Genomic DNA, 27,987 nt, shown 5'->3' with positions numbered 1-27,987 from the left:
TCCGGTAGTTTCGCCGGATTCGTCTATACCCATGTCGTCACACCTAGCTATTTATAGCCAGTCAAAAAGTACCTCTGGTCCTTGGTTTGAGGGCTCTACTGGCTTTGCCTCCCAGGGAATGAGTAGCACTTACAGTGGTTCTGTCCAGTCTCAAGGTACCACAAGTCAGTTTGCCTCTGGGTCTCCATCCTCCTATCCAATTGTAACACTATCCTCACCCCAAGGTTCCGCCAGTCAGTCCACTACAGCCCAGAGTTCATGGAAGCAGTTTGCCTCTAGATATGGCACCCAGTCAGGGTCCTCTAAGCCAATCACCCTGCAGGGAAGCACTTACGGTGGATCACTCGAGCCTCAAGGTACCACAAGTCAGTTTGCATCTGGGTCTCAATCCTATCCAAGTGTATCACTATCCTCGCCCCAAGGGTCCTTCAGTCAGTCTGCTGCAGTCCAGGGTTCACGGAAGCAGTTTGCCTTTAGATATGGCACCCAGTTAGTGTCCTCTAAGCCAATCACCCTGCAGGGAAGCAAGTATGGTGGCTCACTCCAGCCTCAAGGTACCACAAGTCAGTTTGCATCTGGATCTCCATCCTATCCAAGTGAATCGCACTCCTCGCCCCAAGGTTCCTCCAGTCAGTCTGCTGCAATCCAGAGTTCACGGAAGCAGTTTGCCTCTAGATATGGCACCCAGTCAGGGTCCTCTAAGCCATTCACCCTGCAGGGAAGCACCACTGATGGTGGGTCACTCCAGCCTCAAGGTACCACAAGTCAGTTTGCCTCTGGGTCTCTATCCTATCCAAGTGCATCACTATCCTCGCCCCAAGGTTCCTCCAGTCAGTCTGCTGCAGTCCATAGTTCACAGAAGCAGTTTTCCTCTAGCTATGGCACCCAGTCAGGGTCCTCTAAGCCATTCACCCTGCAGGGAAGCACTTATGGTGGATCACTCCAGCCTCAAGGTACCACAAGTCCGTTTGCATCTGGGTCTCAATCCTATCCAAGTGCATCACTATCCTTGCCCCAAGGGTCCTCCAGTCAGTCTGCTGCAATCCAGAGTTCACAGAAGCAGTTTGCCTCTAGATATGGCACCCAGTTAGTGTCCTCCAAGCCAATCACCCTGCAGGGAAGCACTTACGGTGGATCACTCCAGCCTCAAGGTACCACAAGTCAGTTTGCATCTGGGTCTCAATCCTATCCAAGTGTATCACTATCCTCGCCCCAAGGGTCCTTCAGTCAGTCTGCTGCAGTCCAGGGTTCACGGAAGCAGTTTGCCTTTAGATATGGCACCCAGTTAGTGTCCTCTAAGCCAATCACCCTGCAGGGAAGCAAGTATGGTGGCTCACTCCAGCCTCAAGGTACCACAAGTCAGTTTGCATCTGGATCTCCATCCTATCCAAGTGAATCGCACTCCTCGCCCCAAGGTTCCTCCAGTCAGTCTGCTGCAATCCAGAGTTCACGGAAGCAGTTTGCCTCTAGATATGGCACCCAGTCAGGGTCCTCTAAGCCATTCACCCTGCAGGGAAGCACCACTGATGGTGGGTCACTCCAGCCTCAAGGTACCACAAGTCAGTTTGCACCTGGGTCTCCATCCTATCCAAGTGAATCATTATCCTTGCCCCAAGGTTCCTCCAGTCAGTCTGCTGCAGTCCATAGTTCACAGAAGCAGTTTTCCTCTAGCTATGGCACCCAGTCAGGGTCCTCTAAGCCATTCACCCTGCAGGGAAACACTTATGGTGGATCACTCCAGCCTCAAGGTACCACAAGTCCGTTTGCATCTGGGTCTCAATCCTATCCAAGTGCATCACTATCCTTGCCCCAAGGGTCCTCCAGTCAGTCTGCTGCAGTCCAGAGTTCACGGAAGCAGTTTGCCTCTAGCTATGGCACCCAGTTAGTGTCCTCCAAGCCAATCACCCTGCAGGGAAGCAAGTATGGTGGATCACTCCAGCCTCAAGGTACCACAAGTCAGTTTGCATCTGGATCTCCATCCTATCCAAGTCAATCACACTTCTCGCCCCAAGGTTCCTCCAGTCAGTCTGCTGCAATCCAGAGTTCACAGAAGCAGTTTGCCTCTAGATATGGCACCCAGTTAGTGTCCTCCAAGCCAATCACCCTGCAGGGAAGCACTTACGGTGGATCACTCCAGCCTCAAGGTACCACAAGTCAGTTTGCATCTGGGTCTCAATCCTATCCAAGTGTATCACTATCCTCGCCCCAGGGTTCCTCCAGCCAGTCTGCTGCAGTCCAGGGTTCACGGAAGCAGTTTGCCTCTAGATATGGCACCCAGTTAGTGTCCTCTAAGCCAATCACCCTGCAGGGAAGCACTTCTGGTGGATCATTCCAGCCTCAAGGTACCACAAGTCAGTTTGCATCTGGGTCTCAATCCTATCCAAGTGAATCACTATCCTCGCCCCAAGGTTCCGCCAGTCAGTCTGCTGCAGTCCAGAGTTCACAGAAGCAGTTTGCCTCTAGATATGGCACCCAGTTAGTGTCCTCCAAGCCAATCACCCTGCAGGGAAGCAAGTATGGTGGATCACTCCAGCCTCAAGGTACCACAAGTCAGTTTGCACCTGGGTCTCCATCCTATCCAAGTGAATCATTATCCTTGCCCCAAGGTTCCTCCAGTCAGTCTGCTGCAGTCCATAGTTCACAGAAGCAGTTTTCCTCTAGCTATGGCACCCAGTCAGGGTCCTCTAAGCCATTCACCCTGCAGGGAAACACTTATGGTGGATCACTCCAGCCTCAAGGTACCACAAGTCCGTTTGCATCTGGGTCTCAATCCTATCCAAGTGCATCACTATCCTTGCCCCAAGGGTCCTCCAGTCAGTCTGCTGCAGTCCAGAGTTCACGGAAGCAGTTTGCCTCTAGCTATGGCACCCAGTTAGTGTCCACCAAGCCAATCACCCTGCAGGGAAGCAAGTATGGTGGATCACTCCAGCCTCAAGGTACCACAAGTCAGTTTGCATCTGGATCTCCATCCTATCCAAGTCAATCACACTTCTCGCCCCAAGGTTCCTCCAGTCAGTCTGCTGCAATCCAGAGTTCACAGAAGCAGTTTGCCTCTAGCTATGGCACCCAGTTAGTGTCCTCCAAGCCAATCACCCTGCAGGGAAGCAAGTATGGTGGATCACTCCAGCCTCAAGGTACCACAAGTCAGTTTGCATCTGGATCTCCATCCTATTAAAGTCAATCACACTTCTCGCCCCAAGGTTCCGCCAGTCAGTCTGCTGCAGTCCAGAGTTCACAGAAGCAGTTTGCCTCTAGATATGGCACCCAGTTAGTGTCCTCCAAGCCAATCACCCTGCAGGGAAGCAAGTATGGTGGATCACTCCAGCCTCAAGGTACCACAAGTCAGTTTGCACCTGGGTCTCCATCCTATCCAAGTGAATCATTATCCTTGCCCCAAGGTTCCTCCAGTCAGTCTGCTGCAGTCCATAGTTCACAGAAGCAGTTTTCCTCTAGCTATGGCACCCAGTCAGGGTCCTCTAAGCCATTCACCCTGCAGGGAAACACTTATGGTGGATCACTCCAGCCTCAAGGTACCACAAGTCCGTTTGCATCTGGGTCTCAATCCTATCCAAGTGCATCACTATCCTTGCCCCAAGGGTCCTCCAGTCAGTCTGCTGCAGTCCAGAGTTCACGGAAGCAGTTTGCCTCTAGCTATGGCACCCAGTTAGTGTCCTCCAAGCCAATCACCCTGCAGGGAAGCAAGTATGGTGGATCACTCCAGCCTCAAGGTACCACAAGTCAGTTTGCATCTGGATCTCCATCCTATCCAAGTCAATCACACTTCTCGCCCCAAGGTTCCTCCAGTCAGTCTGCTGCAATCCAGAGTTCACAGAAGCAGTTTGCCTCTAGCTATGGCACCCAGTTAGTGTCCTCCAAGCCAATCACCCTGCAGGGAAGCAAGTATGGTGGATCACTCCAGCCTCAAGGTACCACAAGTCAGTTTGCATCTGGATCTCCATCCTATCCAAGTCAATCACACTTCTCGCCCCAAGGTTCCTCCAGTCAGTCTGCTGCAATCCAGAGTTCACAGAAGCATTTTGCCTCTAGCTATGGCACCCAGTTAGTGTCCTCCAAGCCAATCACCCTGCAGGGAAGCACTTACGGTGGATCATTCCAGCCTCAAGGTACCACAAGTCAGTTTGCATCTGGGTCTCAATCCTATCCAAGTGTATCACTATCCTCGCCCCAGGGTTCCTCCAGCCAGTCTGCTGCAGTCCAGAGTTCACAGAAGCAGTTTGCCTCTAGATATGGCACCCAGTTAGTGTCCTCTAAGCCAATCACCCTGCAGGGAAGCACTTCTGGTGGATCATTCCAGCCTCAAGGTACCACAAGTCAGTTTGCATCTGGGTCTCAATCCTATCCAAGTGAATCACTATCCTCGCCCCAAGGTTCCGCCAGTCAGTCTGCTGCAGTCCAGAGTTCACAGAAGCAGTTTGCCTCTAGATATGGCACCCAGTTAGTGTCCTCCAAGCCAATCACCCTGCAGGGAAGCAAGTATGGTGGATCACTCCAGCCTCAAGGTACCACAAGTCAGTTTGCATCTGGATCTCCATCCTATCCAAGTGAATCACACTCCTTGCCCCAAGGTTCCTCCAGTCAGTCTGCTGCAATCCAGAGTTCACAGAAGCAGTTTACCTCTAGATATGGCACCCAGTCAGGGTCCACTAAGCCATTCACCCTGCAGGGAAGCACCACCGATGGTGGGTCACTCCAGCCTCAAGGTACCACAAGTCAGTTTGCCTCTGGGTCTTCAACCTCCTATCCAATTGTAACACTATCGTTGTCTTCGTCCCAAGGTGTTGCTGACCAGTCCGGCCAAGCAGTTCAAAGCTATTCTGGGTACCAAAGCCAAACGTCTCAAAGATGGCAGCCTTCACGAGGTATTCATGCCTCGGGTGGAGCTGCATCATGGGGTAGCTCTCTGTCTCAAAGCTCTCCAATGCAGAGTTTCTTTTCTTCCCTGTCGTCAGCAGGAGGCTCATCTTCAGCATATCCTGGACCATTTGTTTCTGCACAGGGTGGTAGCAGCAGACATGGTGGCATTTCTCTTCATTCTCAAAGCCCCTCTAGGAAGTACACTCCTGGGTCTCATGCATATGCCATGCTTGGTTCCTCTCCCCTAGCTGTTTCTAGCCAGTCTACCAGTGATAAGTGGTCAAATGGCCTGTATAGGTCAGAGTCTCTGGGAACCCAGGGTCTCATTGGTGTAATTGAAAGACCCTCTAGGCTCTCGTCTCAAGCTCCTGACTCTACAAGCAGTAACCAAATATCTGAGCATTTTGGGACCATGAAACGCCCCACAGGTTCAAACCTAACTCCATCTCTAGGCTTGAGTGCCCTAGAATCATCTGTTGGCATGTTCTACAGTATCCCACAGACTGCACATGCACTTCGTAACTCTGGGTCAGATGTCCAGCTAAACAATAAACCATTCCTCAATCAGCGATACTCTGTAAAGGGCTAAGGAACTCTATAAAACAGCTATGTTATGCAAAGTGTCTTCCAGAATAAAAAAAATCAAATGTTTAACAGTTTTTTTTTTCTTGTGCTTTTGTTTATCCTACATTCAAAGGATAGAAATCCATGTTAGTTTAGTTTAACTAGGAAAAAGGGGTGCCATATAGGGTTTTGAGCACCAAATTGGTCAGTTTTTAGTCGGTTGCTGTTTAAATCGTGTTTTGTTGGCATTGACTGAAAAAATATTGGTCACTGGTACCTGCCTCAAAATCCTGATGTGTGCAATACTATTTTCTAGTCAAAGCTTTAATTTTCTCTCTTTTTTTTTTTTTTTTTTTTTTTGAATGTGTACCTTAAATATTTTGCACTGGTGCCGGATCTATTCGTGTTTCATTGGTTTGTCCATTGATTCAAATAGAGAAATTAATACATGGTTGATCAAATTTAAAGATTATTGGGCAAGTGAAAAACCATTGCAAAAATTAACTACTGGCCAGAGATTCAAATTAACTTTACTGAACTTAACCTGAGGTTAAAAAATTAAGCTAAAAATGGCTTTTAAACTAAAAGATTTGTTATAAACTGAAGACTTTGTAGTAGTTGATGGGGCTACAGGGTTTAAGTGGGAGAACATAAAAAATTGGGCTTATTTCAGGTTAATTTTCTCATTCCTCTGTTGTATTTCATTTGTCCACTGATTTAGACTGTTATGAATAGCTTGTAAATGACGTTCCACATGCTACTAAAGAGTGGTGCAGTGATCATTAAAACCAAGAACCACATAAAAAAGAACCCATTTCTCATTTGGCTGTCTTCCCCTTTTGAGACCATTTCTGAGACATTTTAGTGGGCAAAAGTGTGGATAAAAAAAAAAAACATGGCATTGTACTTAATAAGTTCAGTGTTTGAGATACTTTGCTGATAGAAACGGACAACATGTTCTCATGAGTATTCGTATGTATTTTACCTCACGTCCATTAACTTATTTCCATAGACAATGAAACCTACAATATTGTATTTCAGAGAATTGATCCTTTCATTTTGTTATTTAAAATAAGCAATCATTTGGTTTAGCCACTAATAACATGACCTCATATGTTAATGTATTTTATTCTGCGTAGTAAAGAACAATGACTTTCACCTGTGACACATTGATTAAGCAAATTGCCAGGTGCAGGTGGAGCCATTCTGATTTACATCTGCATAAAATTGGATGGTAGCACCATAATGTGTTATTGAAACAAGCTTAGCAATAATGGGGTTTTGGCAGGTTGGATTTGGATTGGTGTTTATTCTTGCACTTGGATTTTCTGAAGCACAATGGAGAGCAAGAGCAGCGCACAATCAGAGTCCAAGTGAGTTTAGGCCTAGAACATTAGCTCAAGCTTCTCAACAGTCTGAATCCTGGATGTCTTTGGTTCCCAGCAACAATGCATTTGCACCACAGAGCTTTCCTGCTCAGGTTCCTGTCCAGACACCAGTCAGCACTGACTTAAGAAAGTCTTCTCAAGACCTTATGGGTGTTCAATTAAAAGAGCTGTTGCAGGGTCCAGTGGCAAAACTGACGTGGAGCTTTCCAAGTCTACCAGAAGAACCACAGCAGCCAGACGTTCCTTTTGAGTTGCCTTATCCTGTCCCTGCCAACAGTGTAGCTGCTCAGTGTGGAGAGAATTCAGTATATGTGGAAGTGATGAAGGACTTCTTTGGGACTGGGCACCCACTGTTGTCCTCTGGTTTTACACTGGGAGGCTGTGCTGCAACTGGAGAGGATTCTTCTGTTCAAGTGCTGATCTTTGAGTCTGAACTGCATGGATGTAGCGGCACCTCAATGGTAAGGTTCTGTTGTGACCATAATCATACAGTAGGTATTCTGAACTGTCCATGTGACTGTTCTTCTTTTATTCTTTCTGTTTAGGTGACTGAGGATGAGCTTGTCTATAGGTTCAACATTATGTACACCCCACAAGAGGCTTCATATGGTGTTCCTATTGTCAGGAGCAGTGGTGCGGTGGTTGCCATCGAGTGTCATTATCCAAGGTGAGGATTCAATTAATTCAGGCTCAACGGATGTTCTAATCCTGCCATTTATGGGCAAGAGATGACCACTTGTTTAACTCCTACAGAACACATAATGTGAGCAGTGACGTCTTAATGCCCACTTGGATCCCATATGCCTCAACTGAGTTTGCAGAGGATGTGTTCGTCTTCTCCCTCAAGCTCATGACTGGTTGGTATAGCCCATACAGATTTGTAGAATGTTTGTTTGTGATTCATCTGTTAAGATTATTATATATTTTTTTTCAGATGACTGGAGATTTGAGAGACCTTCTAACCAGTACTTCCTGGGTGACATAATAAATCTTGAAGCATCAGTGCGTTTGTACAGCCATGTTCCCATCCGTGTGTTTGTGGACAGCTGTGTGGCTACTGCAGTCCCTGATGTTGCTTCTGTCCCCAGATACTCCTTTATTGAGAATAATGGGTGAGAGGTGCTACCTCATGTATCCCAGCTTCCAGAAGGGTTGTGTGATTTCTAACTGGGTTCTGTTCACAGGTGCCTGGTTGATGCCAAGCTCACAGGCTCCACGTCTCACTTTATGCCCCGGACTCAAGGTGATAAGCTAAGGTTTCAGCTAGAGGCGTTCAGGTTCCAGCAAGCGGACAGTGGGCTGGTAAGCATGTCATGTAGTTGTGCAACTCTTTTTATGATATGCTGCCATGGTGTACAAACAATTGTCTCTGCAGGTCTACATCACGTGCATTTTGAAGGTGGCTGCAGCAACATCTCCAAGTTCTGAACAGAAAGCTTGTTCATTCTCTGCTAATGGGTATGTCGCCTGCTAAATACGTGTACAGGTGAATTGGTTGTGTTAACTTATTTGAGGGTTTGTTTTGTCAGGTGGGTGTCTGCAGATGATTCTGACCAGGTTTGTGGCTGCTGTGACACAACGTGTAGCATTAGAAGTGGAAGTGATCAACTGCTTGCAGGTTTGGATTAACTCTGAGAAGTTGTTATTGGCATACATGACTTTAGTTCTCACTAATCATTTGTTCCTCAGATCTACGCTGGGAGAAGGCATCTGTCGGCCCCATCAATGTTAAAGAATATGGCTATGGCCAAAAATAACTGGAAATGTCATGGTGATTTTTAATAAATGTTGCTAATATATTTGGGTTTTTTGGTCTTTTTACTTGCACAGATACTACACTTTTGAACTTGTCAACATGGTTTCTGGTCAGTCATGTACCACAAAAATCCTAATTCTACTGGCCTTTATGGGAGGTACCTTTTGCTCAAGCCATTTGTGGGGCTAGGCCTATTACAACACAAAATTGAGGTTTTTGTACCAGAGGAACCTTTTCCTAGAACTACCCAGTAAACACAGAACGTTCCCATAACGTTCCCATATGGTTCCCATTTGGTTATTTTTTTGGGAACCAAATAAGTACGTTCTAAGAACGTTCTCTGTAGGTTTTTTTTTTAATAACCTAAAGTCAACGTTCCGGGAACGTTCCCTGCAGGTTATTTTTAGATTTAATTTTATAACCTAAAGAGAACGTTCCGGGAACGTTCCCTGCAGGTTATTTTTAGGTTTAATTTTGTAACCTAAAGAGAACCTTCCCAGAACGTTCCCTGTAGGTTATTTTTAGGTTTAATTTTTATAACCTAAAGAGAACGTTCCGGGAACGTTCCCTGTAGGTTATTTTTAGGTTTAATTTTGTAACCTAAAGAGAACCTTCCCAGAACGTTCCCTGCAGGTTATTTTTAGGTTTAATTTTATAACCTAAAGAGAACGTTCCGGGAACGTTCCCTGCTGGTTATTTTTAGGTTTAATTTTGTAACCTAAAGAGAACCTTCCCAGAACGTTCCCTGCAGGTTAAATATAGGTTTAATTTAATAACCTATAAAGCTCTCTGTGAAAGTCCAGGTTTACAGTTGAATATTCAACGACAATAATGTTATTTGAAATAATCAATAGGCTACTGCTTTCATATTCTATTTACAAAGCACTTTCAGGACATCTTTATTGTATGTACATATACGTGCTGCTTGATTTTGACGTGGTTTATCATCAATGCCGTGCACGTGAACTTTCGAGTCTCTCAAACACTGGAGCGGCCGGCGCGCAGAGTTGCCATGGAAACGGCGCGGGACCACTGCTACTGGTAAACAACAAAACTCCCTCTCGTCTCGCTGTTGTTTCAACTTTTCACGGCTTTTTTCAGGTGAGATTACTTTCTAAAAGCACACGAATAATACTCACAACTGTTTTTGACATTTCTTCTACTTGTAATTGACACGATTCTGTTAAAAATGTACTTTATCGACATGGTGTAGTCTTCGGAAAAAGTCCGTTAGAGGTAGCTAACTTAGCAAGGCTAAAGAGGTAACGTTAACGTTAGCAAGGCTAACATCCACGTTAACTCGGTTGAACTTTTATTTATTAAAGTTTCTTTTAATCACCTCTTATGTGTAAATGAGAGGTTTTGTAAGGGTTTTACTGGGAAGTGAGCTAATTTATTTAACACAAACGTAAACGTAACGTATCGGTGATGTTTCAGGACTTTTAGGAGCAATTGGCCGAAACTAACGTTAGCTCAATCGTAACGTTAAACACATTTTGATTAAATGTTCTGTGATTTCAGTAGTAACGAAATAACCCATAGCAGAGAGAAAGCTCCACTAAGTTACTTCAACATTTCTGAAGAAAGCTGCTGTCGGAGAAGTAACGTTTACGTTAGGACACAGGTGAGCCGAGGAAGCTCAATAAATAAAAAACATTTATGATTATTATCAGTGTTGAAAACAGTTGTGCTGCTTTGTGTTGTTCAGGATTGTTTGATGAATAGAAAGGTTTAAATAACAGCATTTATTTGAATATATTTGTTAATGTAATGCATCCTTGCTGAGTAAAAATATGTATTTCTTCTTTTTTTGTTCTATTAATTTTTAAATCTATCATTGACCCCAAATGTTTGAACATTAGTGTAAACTACCCTTCATATGTTTGTGGTCTATTTAACAATGAATCCTGGAGGGGAAAAATGGTTTAAACTGTTACAATGGTTTACACAAACGCATTAATCAGTATAACTGTTTTTAACATTGATAATAATCAGAAATGTTTAGGGTTAGGGTTAGGTGTTTACATTGTAAGAATGTATAGTATTCAAATATAAAAAACACTGACTTTTTAGGTCATGTTTCTCATTCAAGTCAGATGATTTCCTATTAATTCAATTGAATATGGTGACTTCAATTTACATGACGTCGTGAGCAATCAAGTCATCTATATAGATCAGTGAGTAGTGCCCGCAGCATAAAAGTCCACTAAAGGAGATTTCTCGCATTTTACCCCTAAACTCTGGAATACCTATGAAGGTAAGAGTAACAAGACTCGAGCACAAACAATAAATACTTGTATGCTAAAATTTACACTCACAGCTCCAACGTGAAAACTTCATCTAATATGCAATAACGTTGAAAAGATCACAGTTTCTGTCCTGACGAAAATTTTCTATCTTATTTTTTGCTTTGCAGAACAAGTTTGGAGTTAACCAGAACTCTTATGGACTCCATCTTGTCTTCAAAGAGATGGCAACATGAACGGGAAAAAAGGGGTTGTTGGTGAAAAAAAGAGTCTTGACCTACAAAAGGTGCAGCTAATAATTGGTAAGCATGTCTGAATATCTTTTATCAATAGTTATTATATGACAAGCGCTGAGCGTGTCTGTCAGCGACAGCCATAGCTTGGAAAGCACAGTTTGAATCTGGCAGTTATGTCACGTCATGACAAACTTGTTTTCAAATTTTAATGTAATAAATCTCATTTCTTACAGACTGTCAAAAAGAGGCACCCAGGCATCGGAGGCACTGAGATCAAGGTCTGCATGGCACAAAAGTTAAGAGATCTGAGGAGACGAGCAGAAAGGTAATATTCAGACGATCCAACATCCAAGTGTGATCCCCATGTGTCTGTTTACATTTGCGAAACCGACATGAGTGAGGTCGGAGGATTATTCCTCAGTCTACATTGTGATCTATTCACAAACTGTCAATAGTTTTTTTTATAAATGATACGCATCACTCGTCATATACAGTTGTTTAAGCAAGATGTAAACGGCATTGCTGTTTGCCAACATTTTTTGCTTTCATAGCATATTTACGTAAAACGTTTAATGACATAATAATATTACAAATGAATAAGAATTAATTATTAAGCCCCATCCACTTTAGGCTTCGAAAATGCTTTTCAGAAACCTACGGGGTGACGTCATGGACACTACGTCCAAATATTTTTTTTTTTACAGTCTATGGTTTGCACTGTCCTAATCTTTGATCTTTTTCTATCCCAAAACAGGATGCCTGCTGAAGGAGACACAAAGGACTGAGACAATACACTTTTACAAAAGCACACCACACACACACACGCACACATGCGTGTATACCTGCGTTTTTTGTGGCTTTTTATGTATTTATGTATAATATGTGTGCTAAACAAAAGTGTATATAGTTTCTCATTGATAATTGTCTTGAGATATTCACATTTATTCACATTTATAAACTTGTATTTTTATAATCTCCTAAAGTCTTAGAATTTATGTTTTCATGTTCATGATTATTTTTTATTATTTTTTATTTAATTTTGTAATACATGTTGTTTATAAAAATACATGTTCACGGCTTTTGTATATGAAGAGTTCAGATGCAAAAGCCTCTAAGTGTCATTTGAAATTTTCTTCTAAAATTATCATTTTTATCAAGCTTGTATATTTAAGTTCAGTAATTTCACTTAAATGGCAATGAAGATTACGTATTAAATTGACATTTAAGTGAAATTACTGAACTTAAATACACAAGCTTGATAAAAATGGTCATTCTAGAACAAAATTTCAAATGGCACTTAGAGGCTTTTGCATCTGAACTCTTCATATAGATACATTTTTTGCATACATTCAATTTATTGTAATGATTTTATATTCATACAATCAATTGTTTTAATTTTTAAAAATAATATATTACTATTCAGGTCAATGTGAACAATAAACAATGTCAGTTTCTCATGATATTTAATTAGTATATGATCATATATGTCCTATTTACATTTATTAAATTATTACAGGCTAATCTCTTTAGTTTTAGAATCTTTATCTTCATGGTTTCAAACTGCAATTTTGAAATTTTTTTTATAAATATGTTGTTTAAAATATATGTGCATGGCTTTTCGTGGCATTAAAATTTTGTGCATACATTACATTTATTGTAGTAATCTTCATACGATTCTTATGTTTTGGAAAAAATAAACAACATAGAAGATATTTTTTGTAGACTTATTTGTGTACAGGCATATCGGGATGTAGAGGTTAGGAGAACGTTCTGGGAACCTTTAGGGAACGTTCCGGGAACCTTTAGGGAACGTTCCCGGAACGTTCCGGGAACCTTTAGGGAACGTTCTGGGAATGTTCCGGGAACGTTCTGGGAACGTTCCAGAAAAGTTCCCGGAATGTTCCCCTAACCTAAAGGGAACGTTCTATTAACGTAAAGAAAACTTTCCTAGGTAACCAATAGGGAACGTTAGAAATGTTTGTTCTGGGAACGTTCTGAGAACGTTCTGGGAACCTGAAAGTAACGTTCTGGGAACGTTCTGGGAACCAAAAATTGTTAACTGGGTATTGGCGGAAGTACCTGGATTTTTGTTGTTTACACCGCAGGAACAAGGAATGATTTTAGTTCTAGGAGCTAATTTAGCTCCTTTTTTAGAATAGGGTCTCAACCAGCACGAACCGTCTGTGATGCAAGTGTATGCTGATTGGCCGAACGCATGTGAACCGCCAGCACTTGCCATTTATTACATGTAATGAGTGTGTAAACACTGATATGTTATAGCTATTTACTTAAACTCTACAAATTTTGTATGCATACTATATTACCCCAGTGACGCTTAAGACATTTATTGATACACACACAAAGTCCTATGTGTAGAAAATGTGGACTTAATTAGGAACATTGATGAATTTATTTTGGTGTTGTAAACCTTTTTTTTTTTTTTTTTTTGGGAGAAGATTCATAATGTAATCAAATAAATGTGTAACTCCTTTCTGAGCTCTGCTCTGTTATTTTTATTGAATTATATTGAGGATTCCCTTTACAAAAAAAAGGGTTTACAATGTTTTAATTTGAAAAAAAAAAAAAAAACCCCCGCATACTTACAGCATGGATTTCCCAGTCAGGACCCACACTGGGTCAATGCCTGGATCAGATAATAGTTTTGTTTTCCATTGAAGAAATTACAAGTCAACATTCAAGACTGCAAGAGTTCCAAATCACACGGGCCTTAGTATTAAATTAGGCCCTGTTTACACGAGAACGCTCACTGGTGAAAACGTAAAAATATTTTATCGAATGTGCCTTTGCGTTTTTACTTTTGGGTAAAAACGCAAAAGTCTGCTTGACAGTGAAGGTTGTACGCAGGCGCGCGTGCTTGGTGTTTCAAACTGCTTTGAAATCACCTTCTTACTTGTACCCGATTTGCTTCAAACTTCATCAGAATAATGCCAAGACACGACAGAAGTAAACGTGTGAATGGGATTCTTGATACCTTGAATACTGTTGTTATGGCAATGCATAAAACTTTTATATTTTGTTTGGGTATTTCTGAGACTCTTAGCATGCTTCAAAATGCATGAAACTCGACACACACACACACACACACACATACACATCAGAGTTGTCAGCCAGTAGACATGGGCAAAGCCTTAAAAATAGCGTGTAGGAGCGGCTAAGTAGTATCATATTTAAACATAGGCCTAGATTTAAACAGGGTTGAAAAAGCCTTGTTGCTGAGAATTTTTCAGACTTAATTATCAAAAATGTTGAATTTTTGGCTCAACTAACTGGTAAACAGTCTCAGAGTCCTCAGAGCATTTTGGCTGAGTTTTATCCCAGAGACTCCAAAAATTTGTCTTACTTCCTTCCTAAAATAAACCTTTATAAAGGTCAACCTGATGTGATCAGACACATTTTGTTTAAAGTGAATGACTATCCTATGCATACAATACAGTTACACACTTTAAAATGTTTAAACACCTTCATAAATCTATCACCAATTATCTTTTAACAGCCAGTTAGTTTCCCAGGTGAACAATGTTTCATGTAATTAGTTATTTGCCATAATTGGACTGATGAAGGTCTATAAAATACACTTATCTCCATTTACATATGTTTGCAATTGTAGTGTCTGTGTGGTGGATTGAGAAAGTGAATGTTGGGGCTTTGGAGTACTCTAGGTTTTTGTTTGCCATGGACAAAGGGTGGACACAGTGAGTTTATTCAATCAACCTCAGTTTGTGAATGATTTGGCAAATTTATTTACCTAATGTATTTACTTTTAGGTTACACTTGTTTGTAATCTTCCTGCTCTTTTTGAGTAATGCTCATGGATTTAAAGGTAATGTGTTTTTTTTTTCTTGCAAAAAATTTTAAATTGTGAGAATTGTTTTTCTACAAATTTTCTATTTTGTCTAATTCACAGCTGGAGCTCATTCAGATGCCAACCACTGGTGGGGCCAACCTTCAGATAAATCTTTCTCACCTCGTGCAGTCCAGTCTTCTGTGTCAGAGGTCCCTGTGACTGGGATTTTGCCTGAAGAAGTGGGCTCTAGTTTATTCACTAACAGACCCCTGAAAAGGTTGAACTTACTCCAATTTGTTAAAGGTGGTGTTTCCAGCAGGCATGAATCAATGTCCCATGCCCAGACCACTCCAAGCAGCTCTGTTTTAGCTTCCTTGCCTGTACCCTTAAATGAACTGCATGCAGGCCATTTGACATCACTCCAGGGTTCCTCTGGTTCAGCCGCTACAGATACTACTAGTGTGTCTACGCAAGGAGAAAGTAGCTTCCCTGCCACACTTGGCAATTCTGGCCTGTCCACCAGTGATCAAAGTTCCCCTAGTTTGTACGTGACCAGTTCCCTGGAAACCTCTGGTGCCTTGGGTCAATATAACCTGGGCTCCTATAACGAGCTCAGTTCTTCATCTGTTTCTAGTCAGTCTACCAGTGACCAGAGTACCCCCAGTTTGTATAGTTCTAGCTTTCAGGGAAATTCGGGCAGTTTTTTGGAAGCTTCTGGCTCTTTTCAAGGGGAAGTGGCAGGGCTTGGCTCTCATGTTGACTTGTTTCCCCAATCACAGGACCGCTCCAGTCAGCTTCTACCCTCACCCTTGGAGGTCTCTAGCCAGTCTACTAATGGTCAAAGCACTCCCAGCCTGTTTATGCTTGGCTCTGACAGCAGTTCAGGATCACAGTCAGCAGGTCCTGCTTCACCTCTAGACACTCAGGGTAGTCTCTCTCAAAGCCTTTCTAGCCAGTCCACAAGTGTTCAGAGTTCACCTAGTGTGTCTACAAGCACCCAGAGCAGGTCTGCCACTCCATTAACTTCCAGTAACTTATTCCCTGTGCAGGGAGGTAGTAGTTCTACTTCTAGCTTATATCTGAGGCCTCAGGGCACTCTTGGTCGGTATGCCCCTGCGTCCCATACCAAATATGCGAGTATACCCATGTCGTCACACCTTGCTATTTATAGCCAGTCAAAAAGTACCTCTGGTCCTTGGTTTGAGGGCTCTACTGGCTTTGCCTCCCAGGGAATGAGTAGCACTTACAGTGGTTCTGTCCAGTCTCAAGGTACCACAAGTCAGTTTGCCTCTGGGTCTCCATCCTCCTATCCAATTGTAACACTATCCTCACCCCAAGGTTCCGCCAGTCAGTCCGCTACAGCCCAGAGTTCATGGAAGCAGTTTGCCTCTAGATATGGCACCCAGTCAGGGTCCTCTAAGCCAATCACCCTGCAGGGAAGCACTTACGGTGGATCACTCGAGCCTCAAGGTACCACAAGTCGGTTTGCATCTGGGTCTCAATCCTATCCAAGTGTATCACTATCCTCGCCCCAAGGGTCCTTCAGTCAGTCTGCTGCAGTCCAGGGTTCACGGAAGCAGTTTGCCTTTAGATATGGCACCCAGTTAGTGTCCTCTAAGCCAATCACCCTGCAGGGAAGCAAGTATGGTGGCTCACTCCAGCCTCAAGGTACCACAAGTCCGTTTGCATCTGGGTCTCAATCCTATCCAAGTGCATCACTATCCTTGCCCCATGGGTCCTCCAGTCAGTCTGCTGCAGTCCAGAGTTCACGGAAGCAGTTTGCCTCTAGCTATGGCACCCAGTTAGTGTCCTCCAAGCCAATCACCCTGCAGGGAAGCAAGTATGGTGGATCACTCCAGCCTCAAGGTACCACAAGTCAGTTTGCATCTGGATCTCCATCCTATCCAAGTCAATCACACTTCTCGCCCCAAGGTTCCTCCAGTCAGTCTGCTGCAATCCAGAGTTCACAGAAGCAGTTTGCCTCTAGATATGGCACCCAGTTAGTGTCCTCCAAGCCAATCACCCTGCAGGGAAGCACTTACGGTGGATCACTCCAGCCTCAAGGTACCACAAGTCAGTTTGCATCTGGGTCTCAATCCTATCCAAGTGTATCACTATCCTCGCCCCAGGGTTCCTCCAGCCAGTCTGCTGCAGTCCAGGGTTCACGGAAGCAGTTTGCCTCTAGATATGGCACCCAGTTAGTGTCCTCTAAGCCAATCACCCTGCAGGGAAGCACTTCTGGTGGATCATTCCAGCCTCAAGGTACCACAAGTCAGTTTGCATCTGGGTCTCAATCCTATCCAAGTGTATCACTATCCTCGCCCCAGGGTTCCTCCAGCCAGTCTGCTGCAGTCCAGAGTTCACAGAAGCAGTTTGCCTCTAGATATGGCACCCAGTTAGTGTCCTCTAAGCCAATCACCCTGCAGGGAAGCACTTCTGGTGGATCATTCCAGCCTCAAGGTACCACAAGTCAGTTTGCATCTGGGTCTCAATCCTATCCAAGTGTATCACTATCCTCGCCCCAGGGTTCCTCCAGCCAGTCTGCTGCAGTCCAGAGTTCACAGAAGCAGTTTGCCTCTAGATATGGCACCCAGTTAGTGTCCTCCAAGCCAATCACCCTGCAGGGAAGCAAGTATGGTGGATCACTCCAGCCTCAAGGTACCACAAGTCAGTTTGCATCTGGATCTCCATCCTATCCAAGTGAATCACACTCCTTGCCCCAAGGTTCCTCCAGTCAGTCTGCTGCAATCCAGAGTTCACAGAAGCAGTTTACCTCTAGATATGGCACCCAATCAGGGTCCTCTAAGCCATTCACCCTGCAGGGAAGCACCACCGATGGTGGGTCACTCCAGCCTCAAGGTACCACAAGTCAGTTTGCCTCTGGGTCTTCAACCTCCTATCCAATTGTAACACTATCGTTGTCCTCGTCCCAAGGTGTTGCTGACCAGTCCGGCCAAGCAGTTCAAAGCTATTCTGGGTACCAAAGCCAAACGTCTCAAAGATGGCAGCCTTCACGAGGTATTCATGCCTCGGGTGGAGCTGCATCATGGGGTAGCTCTCTGTCTCAAAGCTCTCCAATGCAGAGTTTCTTTTCTTCCCTGTCGTCAGCAGGAGGCTCATCTTCAGCATATCCTGGACCATTTGTTTCTGCACAGGGTGGTAGCAGCAGACATGGTGGCATTGCTCTTCATTCTCAAAGCCCCTCTAGGAAGTACACTCCTGGGTCTCATGCATATGCCATGCTTGGTTCCTCTCCCCTAGCTGTTTCTAGCCAGTCTACCAGTGATAAGTGGTCAAATGGCCTGTATAGGTCAGAGTCTCTGGGAACCCAGGGTCTCATTGGTGTAATTGAAAGACCCTCTAGGCTCTCGTCTCAAGCTCCTGACTCTACAAGCAGTAACCAAATATCTGAGCATTTTGGGACCATGAAACGCCCCACAGGTTCAAACCTAACTCCATCTCTAGGCTTGAGTGCCCTAGAATCATCTGTTGGCATGTTCTACAGTATCCCACAGACTGCACATGCACTTCGTAACTCTGGGTCAGATGTCCAGCTAAACAATAAACCATTCCTCAATCAGCGATACTCTGTAAAGGGCTAAGGAACTCTATAAAACAGCTATGTTATGCAAAGTGTCTTCCAGAATAAAAAAAATCAAATGTTTAACAGTTTTTTTTTCTTGTGCTTTTGTTTATCCTACATTCAAAGGATAGAAATCCATGTTAGTTTAGTTTAACTAGGAAAAAGGGGTGCCATATAGGGTTTTGAGCACCAAATTGGTCAGTTTTTAGTCGGTTGCTGTTTAAATCGTGTTTTGTTGGCATTGACTGAAAAAATATTGGTCCCTGGTACCTGCCTCAAAATCCTGATGTGTGCAATACTATTTTCTAGTCAAAGCTTTAATTTTCTCTCTTTTTTTTTTTTTTTTTTTTTTTTTGAATGTGTACCTTAAATATTTTGCACTGGTGCCGGATCTTTTCGTGTTTCATTGGTTTGTCCATTGATTCAAATAGAGAAATTAATACATGGTTGATCAAATTTAAAGATTATTGGGCAAGTGAAAAACCATTGCAAAAATGAACTACTGGCCAGAGATTCGAATTAACTTTACTGAACTTAACCTGAGGTTAAAAAATTAAGCTAAAAATGGCTTTTAAACTAAAAGATTTGTTAGAAACTGAAGACTTTGTAGTAGTTGATGGGGCTACAGGGTTTAAGTGGGAGAACATAAAAAAAAATTGGGCTTATTTCAGGTTAATTCTCATTCCTCTGTTGTATTTCATTTGTCCACTGATTTAGACTGTTATGAATAGCTTGTAAATGATGTTCCACATGCTACTAAAGAGTGGTGCAGTGATCATTAAAACCAAGAACCACATAAAAAAGAACCCATTTCTCATTTGGCTGTCTTCCCCTTTTGAGACCATTTCTGAGACATTTTAGTGGGCAAAAGTGTGGATAAAAAAAAAAAAAACATGGCATTGTACTTAATAAGTTCAGTGTTTGAGATACTTTGCTGATAGAAACGGACAACATGTTCTCATGAGTATTCGTATGTATTTTACCTCACGTCCATTAACTTATTTCCATAGACAATGAAACCTACAATATTGTATTTCAGAGAATTGATCCTTTCATTTTGTTATTTAAAATAAGCAATCATTTGGTTTAGCCACTAATAACATGACCTCATATGTTAATGTATTTTATTCTGCGTAGTAAAGAACAATGACTTTCACCTGTAACACATTGATTGAGCAAATTGCCAGGTGCAGGTGGAGCCATTCTGATTTACATCTGCATAAAATTGGATGGTAGCACCATAATGTGTTATTGAAACAAGCTTAGCAATAATGGGGTTTTGGCAGGTTGGATTTGGATTGGTGTTTATTCTTGCACTTGGATTTTCTGAAGCACAATGGAGAGCAAGAGCAGCGCACAATCAGAGTCCAAGTGAGTTTAGGCCTAGAACATTAGCTCAAGCTTCTCAACAGTCTGAATCCTGGATGTCTTTGGTTCCCAGCAACAATGCATTTGCACCACAGAGCTTTCCCGCTCAGGTTCCTGTCCAGACACCAGTCAGCACTGACTTAAGAAAGTCTTCTCAAGACCTTATGGGTGTTCAATTAAAAGAGCTGTTGCAGGGTCCAGTGGCAAAACTGACATGGAGCTTTCCAAGTCTACCAGAAGAACCACAGCAGCCAGACGTTCCTTTTGAGTTGCCTTATCCTGTCCCTGCCAACAGTGTAGCTGCTCAGTGTGGAGAGAATTCAGTATATGTGGAAGTGATGAAGGACTTCTTTGGGACTGGGCACCCACTGTTGTCCTCTGGTTTTACACTGGGAGGCTGTACTGCAACTGGAGAGGATTCTTCTGCTCAAGTGCTGATCTTTGAGTCTGAACTGCATGGATGTAGCGGCACCTCAATGGTAAGGTTCTGTTGTGACCATAATCATACAGTAGGTATTCTGAACTGTCCATGTGACTGTTCTTCTTTTATTCTTTCTGTTTAGGTGACTGAGGATGAGCTTGTCTATAGGTTCAACATTATGTACACCCCACAAGAGGCTTCATATGGTGTTCCTATTGTCAGGAGCAGTGGTGCGGTGGTTGCCATCGAGTGTCATTATCCAAGGTGAGGATTCAATTAATTCAGGCTCAACGGATGTGTTAATCCTTCTATTTATGGGCAAGAGATGACCACTTGTTTAACTCCTACAGAACACATAATGTGAGCAGTGACGCCTTAATGCCCACTTGGATCCCATATGCCTCAACTGAGTTTGCAGAGGATGTGTTCGTCTTCTCCCTCAAGCTCATGACTGGTTGGTATAGCCCATACAGATTTGTAGAATGTTTGTTTGTGATTCATCTGTTAAGATTATTATATATATTTTTTCAGATGACTGGAGATTTGAGAGACCTTCTAACCAGTACTTCCTGGGTGACATAATAAATCTTGAAGCATCAGTGCGTTTGTACAGCCATGTTCCCATCCGTGTGTTTGTGGACAGCTGTGTGGCTACTGCAGTCCCTGATGTTGCTTCTGTCCCCAGATACTCCTTTATTGAGAATAATGGGTGAGAGGTGCTACCTCATGTATCCCAGCTTCCAGAAGGGTTGTGTGATTTCTAACTGGGTTCTGTTCACAGGTGCCTGGTTGATGCCAAGCTCACAGGCTCCACGTCTCACTTTATGCCCCGGACTCAAGGTGATAAGCTAAGGTTTCAGCTAGAGGCGTTCAGGTTCCAGCAAGCGGACAGTGGGCTGGTAAGCATGTCATGTAGTTGTGCAACTCTTTTTATGATATGCTGCCATGGTGTAAAAAACAATTGTCTCTGCAGGTCTACATCACGTGCATTTTGAAGGTGGCTGCAGCAACATCTCCAAGTTCTGAACAGAAAGCTTGTTCATTCTCTGCTAATGGGTATGTCGCCTGCTAAATACGTGTACAGGTGAATTGGTTGTGTTAACTTATTTGAGGGTTTGTTTTGTCAGGTGGGTGTCTGCAGATGATTCTGACCAGGTTTGTGGCTGCTGTGACACAACGTGTAGCATTAGAAGTGGAAGTGATCAACTGCTTGCAGGTTTGGATTAACTCTGAGAAGTTGTTATTGGCATACATGACTTTAGTTCTCACTAATCATTTGTTCCTCAGATCTACGCTGGGAGAAGGCATCTGTCGGCCCCATCAATGTTAAAGAATATGGCTATGGCCAAAAATAACTGGAAATGTCATGGTGATTTTTAATAAATGTTGCTAATATATTTGGGTTTTTTGGTGTTTTTACTTGCACAGATACTACACTTTTGAACTTGTCAACATGGTTTCTGGTCAGTCATGTACCACAAAAATCCTAATTCTACTGGCCTTTATGGGAGGTACCTTTTGCTCAAGCCATTTGTGGGGCTAGGCCTATTACAACACAAAATTGAGGTTTTTGTACCAGAGGAACCTTTTCCTGGAACTATTGGCGGAAGTACCTGGATTTTTGTTGTGTTTACACCGCAGGAACAAGGAATGATTTTAGTTCTAGGAGCTAATTTAGCTCCTATTTTAGAATAGGGTCTCAACCAGCACAAACCGTCTGTGATGCAAGTGAATGCTGATTGGCCGAACGCATGTGAACCACCAGCACTTGCCATTTATTACATGTAATGAGTGTGTAAACACTGATATGTTATAGCTATTTACTTAAACTCTACAAATTTTGTATGCATACTATATTACCCCAGTGACGCTTAAGACATTTATTGATACACACACAAAGTCCTATGTGTAGAAAATGTGGAATTAATTAGGAACATTGATGAATTTATTTTGGTGTTGTAAACCTTTTTTTTTTTCTTTTTGGGAGAAGATTCATAATGTAATCAAATAAATGTGTAGCTCCTTTCTGAGCTCTGCTCTGTTATTTTTATTGAATTATATTGAGGATTCCCTTTACAAAAAAAAAGGGTTTACAATGTTTTAATTTGAAAAAAAAAAAAAAAAAACCCCGCATACTTGCAGCATGGATTTCCCAGTCAGGACCCACACTGGGTCAATGCCTGGATCAGATAATAGTTTTGTTTTCCATTGAAGAAATTACAAGTCAACATTCAAGACCGCAAGAGTTCCAAATCACACGGGCCTTAGTATTAAATTAGGCCCTGTTTACACGAGAACGCTCGCTGGTGAAAACGTAAAAATATTTTATCGAATGTGCCTTTGCGTTTTTACTTTTGGGTAAAAACGCAAAAGTCTGCTTGACAGTGAAGGTTGTACGCAGGCGCGCGTGCTTGGTGTTTCAAACTGCTTTGAAATCACCTTCTTACTTGTACCTGATTTGCTTCAAACTTCATCAGAATAATGCCAAGACACGACAGAAGTAAACGTGTGAATGGGATTCTTGATACCTTGAATACTGTTGTTATGGCAATGCATAAAACTTTTATATTTTGTTTGGGTATTTCTGAGACTCTTAGCATGCTTCAAAATGCATGAAACTCGACACACACACACACACACACACACACACATACACATCAGAGTTGTCAGCCAGTAGACATGGGCAAAGCCTTAAAAATAGCGTGTAGGAGCGGCTAAGTAGTATCATATTTAAACATAGGCCTAGATTTAAACAGGGTTGAAAAAGCCTTGTTGCTGAGAATTTTTCAGACTTAATTATCAAAAATGTTGAATTTTTGGCTCAACTAACTGGTAAACAGTCTCAGAGTCCTCAGAGCATTTTGGCTGAGTTTTATCCCAGAGACTCCAAAAATTTGTCTTACTTCCTTCCTAAAATAAACCTTTATAAAGGTCAACCTGATGTGATCAGACACATTTTGTTTAAAGTGAATGACTATCCTATGCATACAATACACAGTTACACACTTTAAAATGTTTAAACACCTTCATAAATCTATCACCAATTATCTTTTAACAGCCAGTTAGTTTCCCAGGTGAACAATGTTTCATGTAATTAGTTATTTGCCATAATTGGACTGATGAAGGTCTATAAAATACACTTATCTCCATTTACATATGTTTGCAATTGTAGTGTCTGTGTGGTGGATTGAGAAAGTGAATGTTGGGGCTTTGGAGTACTCTAGGTTTTTGTTTGCCATGGACAAAGGGTGGACACAGTGAGTTTATTCAATCAACCTCAGTTTGTGAATGATTTGGCAAATTTATTTACCTAATGTATTTACTTTTAGGTTACACTTGTTTGTAATCTTCCTGCTCTTTTTGAGTAATGCTCATGGATTTAAAGGTAATGTGTTTTTTTTTCTTGCAAAAGATTTTAAATTGTGAGAATTGTTTTTCTACAAATTTTCTATTTTGTCTAATTCACAGCTGGAGCTCATTCAGATGCCAACCACTGGTGGGGCCAACCTTCAGATAAATCTTTCTCACCTCGTGCAGTCCAGTCTTCTGTGTCAGAGGTCCCTGTGACTGGGATTTTGCCTGAAGAAGTGGGCTCTAGTTTATTCACTAACAGACCCCTGAAAAGGTTGAACTTACTCCAATTTGTTAAAGGTGGTGTTTCCAGCAGGCATGAATCAATGTCCCATGCCCAGACCACTCCAAGCAGCTCTGTTTTAGCTTCCTTGCCTGTACCCTTAAATGAACTGCATGCAGGCCATTTGACATCACTCCAGGGTTCCTCTGGTTCAGCCGCTACAGATACTGCTAGTGTGTCTACGCAAGGAGAAAGTAGCTTCCCTGCCACACTTGGCAATTCTGGCCTGTCCACCAGTGATCAAAGTTCCCCTAGTTTGTACGTGACCAGTTCCCTGGAAACCTCTGGTGCCTTGGGTCAATATAACCCGGGCTCCTATAACGAGCTCAGTTCTTCATCTGTTTCTAGTCAGTCTACCAGTGACCAGAGTACCCCCAGTTTGTATAGTTCTAGCTTTCAGGGAAATTCGGGCAGTTTTTTGGAAGCTTCTGGCTCTTTTCAAGGGGAAGTGGCAGGGCTTGGCTCTCATGTTGACTTGTTTCCCCAATCACAGGACCGCTCCAGTCAGCTTCTACCCTCACCCTTGGAGGTCTCTAGCCAGTCTACTAATGGTCAAAGCACTCCCAGCCTGTTTATGCTTGGCTCTGACAGCAGTTCAGGATCACAGTCAGCAGGTCCTGCTTCACCTCTAGACACTCAGGGTAGTCTCTCTCAAAGCCTTTCTAGCCAGTCCACAAGTGTTCAGAGTTCACCTAGTGTGTCTACAAGCACCCAGAGCAGGTCTGCCACTCCATTAACTTCCAGTAACTTATTCCCTGTGCAGGGAGGTAGTAGTTCTACTTCTAGCTTATATCTGAAGCCTCAGGGCACTCTTGGTCGGTATGCCCCTGCGTCCCATACCAAATATGCGAGTATACCCATGTCGTCACACCTAGCTATTTATAGCCAGTCAAAAAGTACCTCTGGTCCTTGGTTTGAGGGCTCTACTGGCTTTGCCTCCCAGGGAATGAGTAGCACTTACAGTGGTTCTGTCCAGTCTCAAGGTACCACAAGTCAGTTTGCCTCTGGGTCTCCATCCTCCTATCCAATTGTAACACTATCCTCACCCCAAGGTTCCGCCAGTCAGTCCGCTACAGCCCAGAGTTCATGGAAGCAGTTTGCCTCTAGATATGGCACCCAGTCAGGGTCCTCTAAGCCAATCACCCTGCAGGGAAGCACTTACGGTGGATCACTCGAGCCTCAAGGTACCACAAGTCGGTTTGCATCTGGGTCTCAATCCTATCCAAGTGTATCACTATCCTCGCCCCAAGGGTCCTTCAGTCAGTCTGCTGCAGTCCAGGGTTCACGGAAGCAGTTTGCCTTTAGATATGGCACCCAGTTAGTGTCCTCTAAGCCAATCACCCTGCAGGGAAGCAAGTATGGTGGCTCACTCCAGCCTCAAGGTACCACAAGTCAGTTTGCATCTGGATCTCCATCCTATCCAAGTGAATCGCACTCCTCGCCCCAAGGTTCCTCCAGTCAGTCTGCTGCAATCCAGAGTTCACGGAAGCAGTTTGCCTCTAGATATGGCACCCAGTCAGGGTCCTCTAAGCCATTCACCCTGCAGGGAAGCACTTATGGTGGATCACTCCAGCCTCAAGGTACCACAAGTCCGTTTGCATCTGGGTCTCAATCCTATCCAAGTGCATCACTATCCTTGCCCCATGGGTCCTCCAGTCAGTCTGCTGCAGTCCAGAGTTCACGGAAGCAGTTTGCCTCTAGCTATGGCACCCAGTTAGTGTCCTCCAAGCCAATCACCCTGCAGGGAAGCAAGTATGGTGGATCACTCCAGCCTCAAGGTACCACAAGTCAGTTTGCATCTGGATCTCCATCCTATCCAAGTCAATCACACTTCTCGCCCCAAGGTTCCTCCAGTCAGTCTGCTGCAATCCAGAGTTCACAGAAGCAGTTTGCCTCTAGATATGGCACCCAGTTAGTGTCCTCCAAGCCAATCACCCTGCAGGGAAGCACTTACGGTGGATCACTCCAGCCTCAAGGTACCACAAGTCAGTTTGCATCTGGGTCTCAATCCTATCCAAGTGTATCACTATCCTCGCCCCAGGGTTCCTCCAGCCAGTCTGCTGCAGTCCAGGGTTCACGGAAGCAGTTTGCCTCTAGATATGGCACCCAGTTAGTGTCCTCTAAGCCAATCACCCTGCAGGGAAGCACTTCTGGTGGATCATTCCAGCCTCAAGGTACCACAAGTCAGTTTGCATCTGGGTCTCAATCCTATCCAAGTGTATCACTATCCTCGCCCCAGGGTTCCTCCAGCCAGTCTGCTGCAGTCCAGAGTTCACAGAAGCAGTTTGCCTCTAGATATGGCACCCAGTTAGTGTCCTCTAAGCCAATCACCCTGCAGGGAAGCACTTCTGGTGGATCATTCCAGCCTCAAGGTACCACAAGTCAGTTTGCATCTGGGTCTCAATCCTATCCAAGTGTATCACTATCCTCGCCCCAGGGTTCCTCCAGCCAGTCTGCTGCAGTCCAGAGTTCACAGAAGCAGTTTGCCTCTAGATATGGCACCCAGTTAGTGTCCTCCAAGCCAATCACCCTGCAGGGAAGCAAGTATGGTGGATCACTCCAGCCTCAAGGTACCACAAGTCAGTTTGCATCTGGATCTCCATCCTATCCAAGTGAATCACACTCCTTGCCCCAAGGTTCCTCCAGTCAGTCTGCTGCAATCCAGAGTTCACAGAAGCAGTTTACCTCTAGATATGGCACCCAATCAGGGTCCTCTAAGCCATTCACCCTGCAGGGAAGCACCACCGATGGTGGGTCACTCCAGCCTCAAGGTACCACAAGTCAGTTTGCCTCTGGGTCTTCAACCTCCTATCCAATTGTAACACTATCGTTGTCCTCGTCCCAAGGTGTTGCTGACCAGTCCGGCCAAGCAGTTCAAAGCTATTCTGGGTACCAAAGCCAAACGTCTCAAAGATGGCAGCCTTCACGAGGTATTCATGCCTCGGGTGGAGCTGCATCATGGGGTAGCTCTCTGTCTCAAAGCTCTCCAATGCAGAGTTTCTTTTCTTCCCTGTCGTCAGCAGGAGGCTCATCTTCAGCATATCCTGGACCATTTGTTTCTGCACAGGGTGGTAGCAGCAGACATGGTGGCATTGCTCTTCATTCTCAAAGCCCCTCTAGGAAGTACACTCCTGGGTCTCATGCATATGCCATGCTTGGTTCCTCTCCCCTAGCTGTTTCTAGCCAGTCTACCAGTGATAAGTGGTCAAATGGCCTGTATAGGTCAGAGTCTCTGGGAACCCAGGGTCTCATTGGTGTAATTGAAAGACCCTCTAGGCTCTCGTCTCAAGCTCCTGACTCTACAAGCAGTAACCAAATATCTGAGCATTTTGGGACCATGAAACGCCCCACAGGTTCAAACCTAACTCCATCTCTAGGCTTGAGTGCCCTAGAATCATCTGTTGGCATGTTCTACAGTATCCCACAGACTGCACATGCACTTCGTAACTCTGGGTCAGATGTCCAGCTAAACAATAAACCATTCCTCAATCAGCGATACTCTGTAAAGGGCTAAGGAACTCTATAAAACAGCTATGTTATGCAAAGTGTCTTCCAGAATAAAAAAAATCAAATGTTTAACAGTTTTTTTTTCTTGTGCTTTTGTTTATCCTACATTCAAAGGATAGAAATCCATGTTAGTTTAGTTTAACTAGGAAAAAGGGGTGCCATATAGGGTTTTGAGCACCAAATTGGTCAGTTTTTAGTCGGTTGCTGTTTAAATCGTGTTTTGTTGGCATTGACTGAAAAAATATTGGTCCCTGGTACCTGCCTCAAAATCCTGATGTGTGCAATACTATTTTCTAGTCAAAGCTTTAATTTTCTCTCTTTTTTTTTTTTTTTTTTTTTTTTTGAATGTGTACCTTAAATATTTTGCACTGGTGCCGGATCTTTTCGTGTTTCATTGGTTTGTCCATTGATTCAAATAGAGAAATTAATACATGGTTGATCAAATTTAAAGATTATTGGGCAAGTGAAAAACCATTGCAAAAATGAACTACTGGCCAGAGATTCGAATTAACTTTACTGAACTTAACCTGAGGTTAAAAAATTAAGCTAAAAATGGCTTTTAAACTAAAAGATTTGTTAGAAACTGAAGACTTTGTAGTAGTTG

At 43.4% G+C, this 27,987-nt stretch overlaps 4 protein-coding genes and 1 long non-coding RNA gene across 5 annotated transcripts; all 5 read left to right on the top strand.

Moving 5' to 3' along the window:
* Positions 1-30: 30 nt before the first annotated feature.
* Positions 31-5,529, top strand: LOC148982074 (uncharacterized). The gene is given in 2 exon segments (XM_089128822.1): positions 31-4,721; positions 4,797-5,529. Coding segments are annotated over 2 exon segments (5,358 nt in total). The 5' UTR covers position 31; the 3' UTR covers positions 5,465-5,529.
* A 1,148-nt stretch (positions 5,530-6,677) lies between these two features.
* On the top strand, positions 6,678-8,626 carry LOC120489525 (zona pellucida sperm-binding protein 3-like). The gene is made up of 8 exons (XM_039686417.2): positions 6,678-7,288; positions 7,373-7,494; positions 7,581-7,684; positions 7,762-7,939; positions 8,012-8,129; positions 8,203-8,285; positions 8,357-8,445; positions 8,517-8,626. Exons 1-8 carry the CDS (start codon positions 6,713-6,715, stop codon positions 8,582-8,584), a joined length of 1,338 nt encoding a protein of 445 aa, XP_039542351.2. The 5' UTR covers positions 6,678-6,712; the 3' UTR covers positions 8,585-8,626.
* Positions 8,627-10,855: 2,229 nt separating this feature from the next.
* On the top strand, positions 10,856-12,177 carry LOC148982073 (uncharacterized). Its single transcript, XR_016150697.1, has 3 exons — positions 10,856-11,131; positions 11,299-11,390; positions 11,820-12,177. It is a non-coding gene; the product is annotated as an uncharacterized LOC148982073 (long non-coding RNA).
* A 2,462-nt stretch (positions 12,178-14,639) lies between these two features.
* On the top strand, positions 14,640-27,455 carry LOC148982072 (uncharacterized). The gene is made up of 7 exons (XM_089128042.1): positions 14,640-14,778; positions 14,851-14,906; positions 14,991-18,470; positions 19,591-19,612; positions 23,368-23,499; positions 23,572-23,627; positions 23,711-27,455. Exons 1-7 carry the CDS (start codon positions 14,678-14,680, stop codon positions 27,388-27,390), a joined length of 7,527 nt encoding a protein of 2,508 aa, XP_088984168.1. The 5' UTR covers positions 14,640-14,677; the 3' UTR covers positions 27,391-27,455.
* On the top strand, positions 19,692-21,639 carry LOC120489522 (zona pellucida sperm-binding protein 3-like). The gene is made up of 8 exons (XM_039686414.2): positions 19,692-20,300; positions 20,385-20,506; positions 20,593-20,696; positions 20,774-20,951; positions 21,024-21,141; positions 21,216-21,298; positions 21,370-21,458; positions 21,530-21,639. The coding sequence occupies exons 1-8, from the start codon at positions 19,725-19,727 to the stop codon at positions 21,595-21,597; spliced, it is 1,338 nt and encodes a 445-aa protein (XP_039542348.1). The 5' UTR covers positions 19,692-19,724; the 3' UTR covers positions 21,598-21,639.
* Positions 27,456-27,987: the final 532 nt, after the last annotated feature.

This window comes from Pimephales promelas, chromosome 3 (assembly GCF_988280905.1).
Source record: "Pimephales promelas chromosome 3, fPimPro1.hap1.1, whole genome shotgun sequence".
In the NCBI taxonomy this organism is placed as follows: Eukaryota; Metazoa; Chordata; class Actinopteri; order Cypriniformes; family Leuciscidae; genus Pimephales; species Pimephales promelas.
The sequence above is the reverse complement of the archived record's forward strand: the minus strand, read 5'-3'. Positions and strand labels throughout refer to the sequence as shown.

Bases quoted from the DNA above. Each gene is read 5' to 3' on its own strand.
- LOC120489525 (XM_039686417.2), top strand. From the start codon at position 6,713: ATGGGGTTTTGGCAGGTTGGATTTGGATTGGTGTTTATTCTTGCACTT. The intron at 7,495-7,580 runs GTGAGGATTCAA...TAACTCCTACAG, and splicing joins ATCGAGTGTCATTATCCAAG to AACACATAATGTGAGCAGTG. The intron at 8,446-8,516 runs GTTTGGATTAAC...TTTGTTCCTCAG, and splicing joins AAGTGATCAACTGCTTGCAG to ATCTACGCTGGGAGAAGGCA.
- LOC148982072 (XM_089128042.1), top strand. From the start codon at position 14,678: ATGTTTGCAATTGTAGTGTCTGTGTGGTGGATTGAGAAAGTGAATGTT. The intron at 14,779-14,850 runs GTGAGTTTATTC...ATTTACTTTTAG, and splicing joins ATGGACAAAGGGTGGACACA to GTTACACTTGTTTGTAATCT. The intron at 14,907-14,990 runs GTAATGTGTTTT...TCTAATTCACAG, and splicing joins TAATGCTCATGGATTTAAAG to CTGGAGCTCATTCAGATGCC.
- LOC120489522 (XM_039686414.2), top strand. From the start codon at position 19,725: ATGGGGTTTTGGCAGGTTGGATTTGGATTGGTGTTTATTCTTGCACTT. The intron at 20,301-20,384 runs GTAAGGTTCTGT...CTTTCTGTTTAG, and splicing joins GATGTAGCGGCACCTCAATG to GTGACTGAGGATGAGCTTGT. The intron at 20,507-20,592 runs GTGAGGATTCAA...TAACTCCTACAG, and splicing joins ATCGAGTGTCATTATCCAAG to AACACATAATGTGAGCAGTG.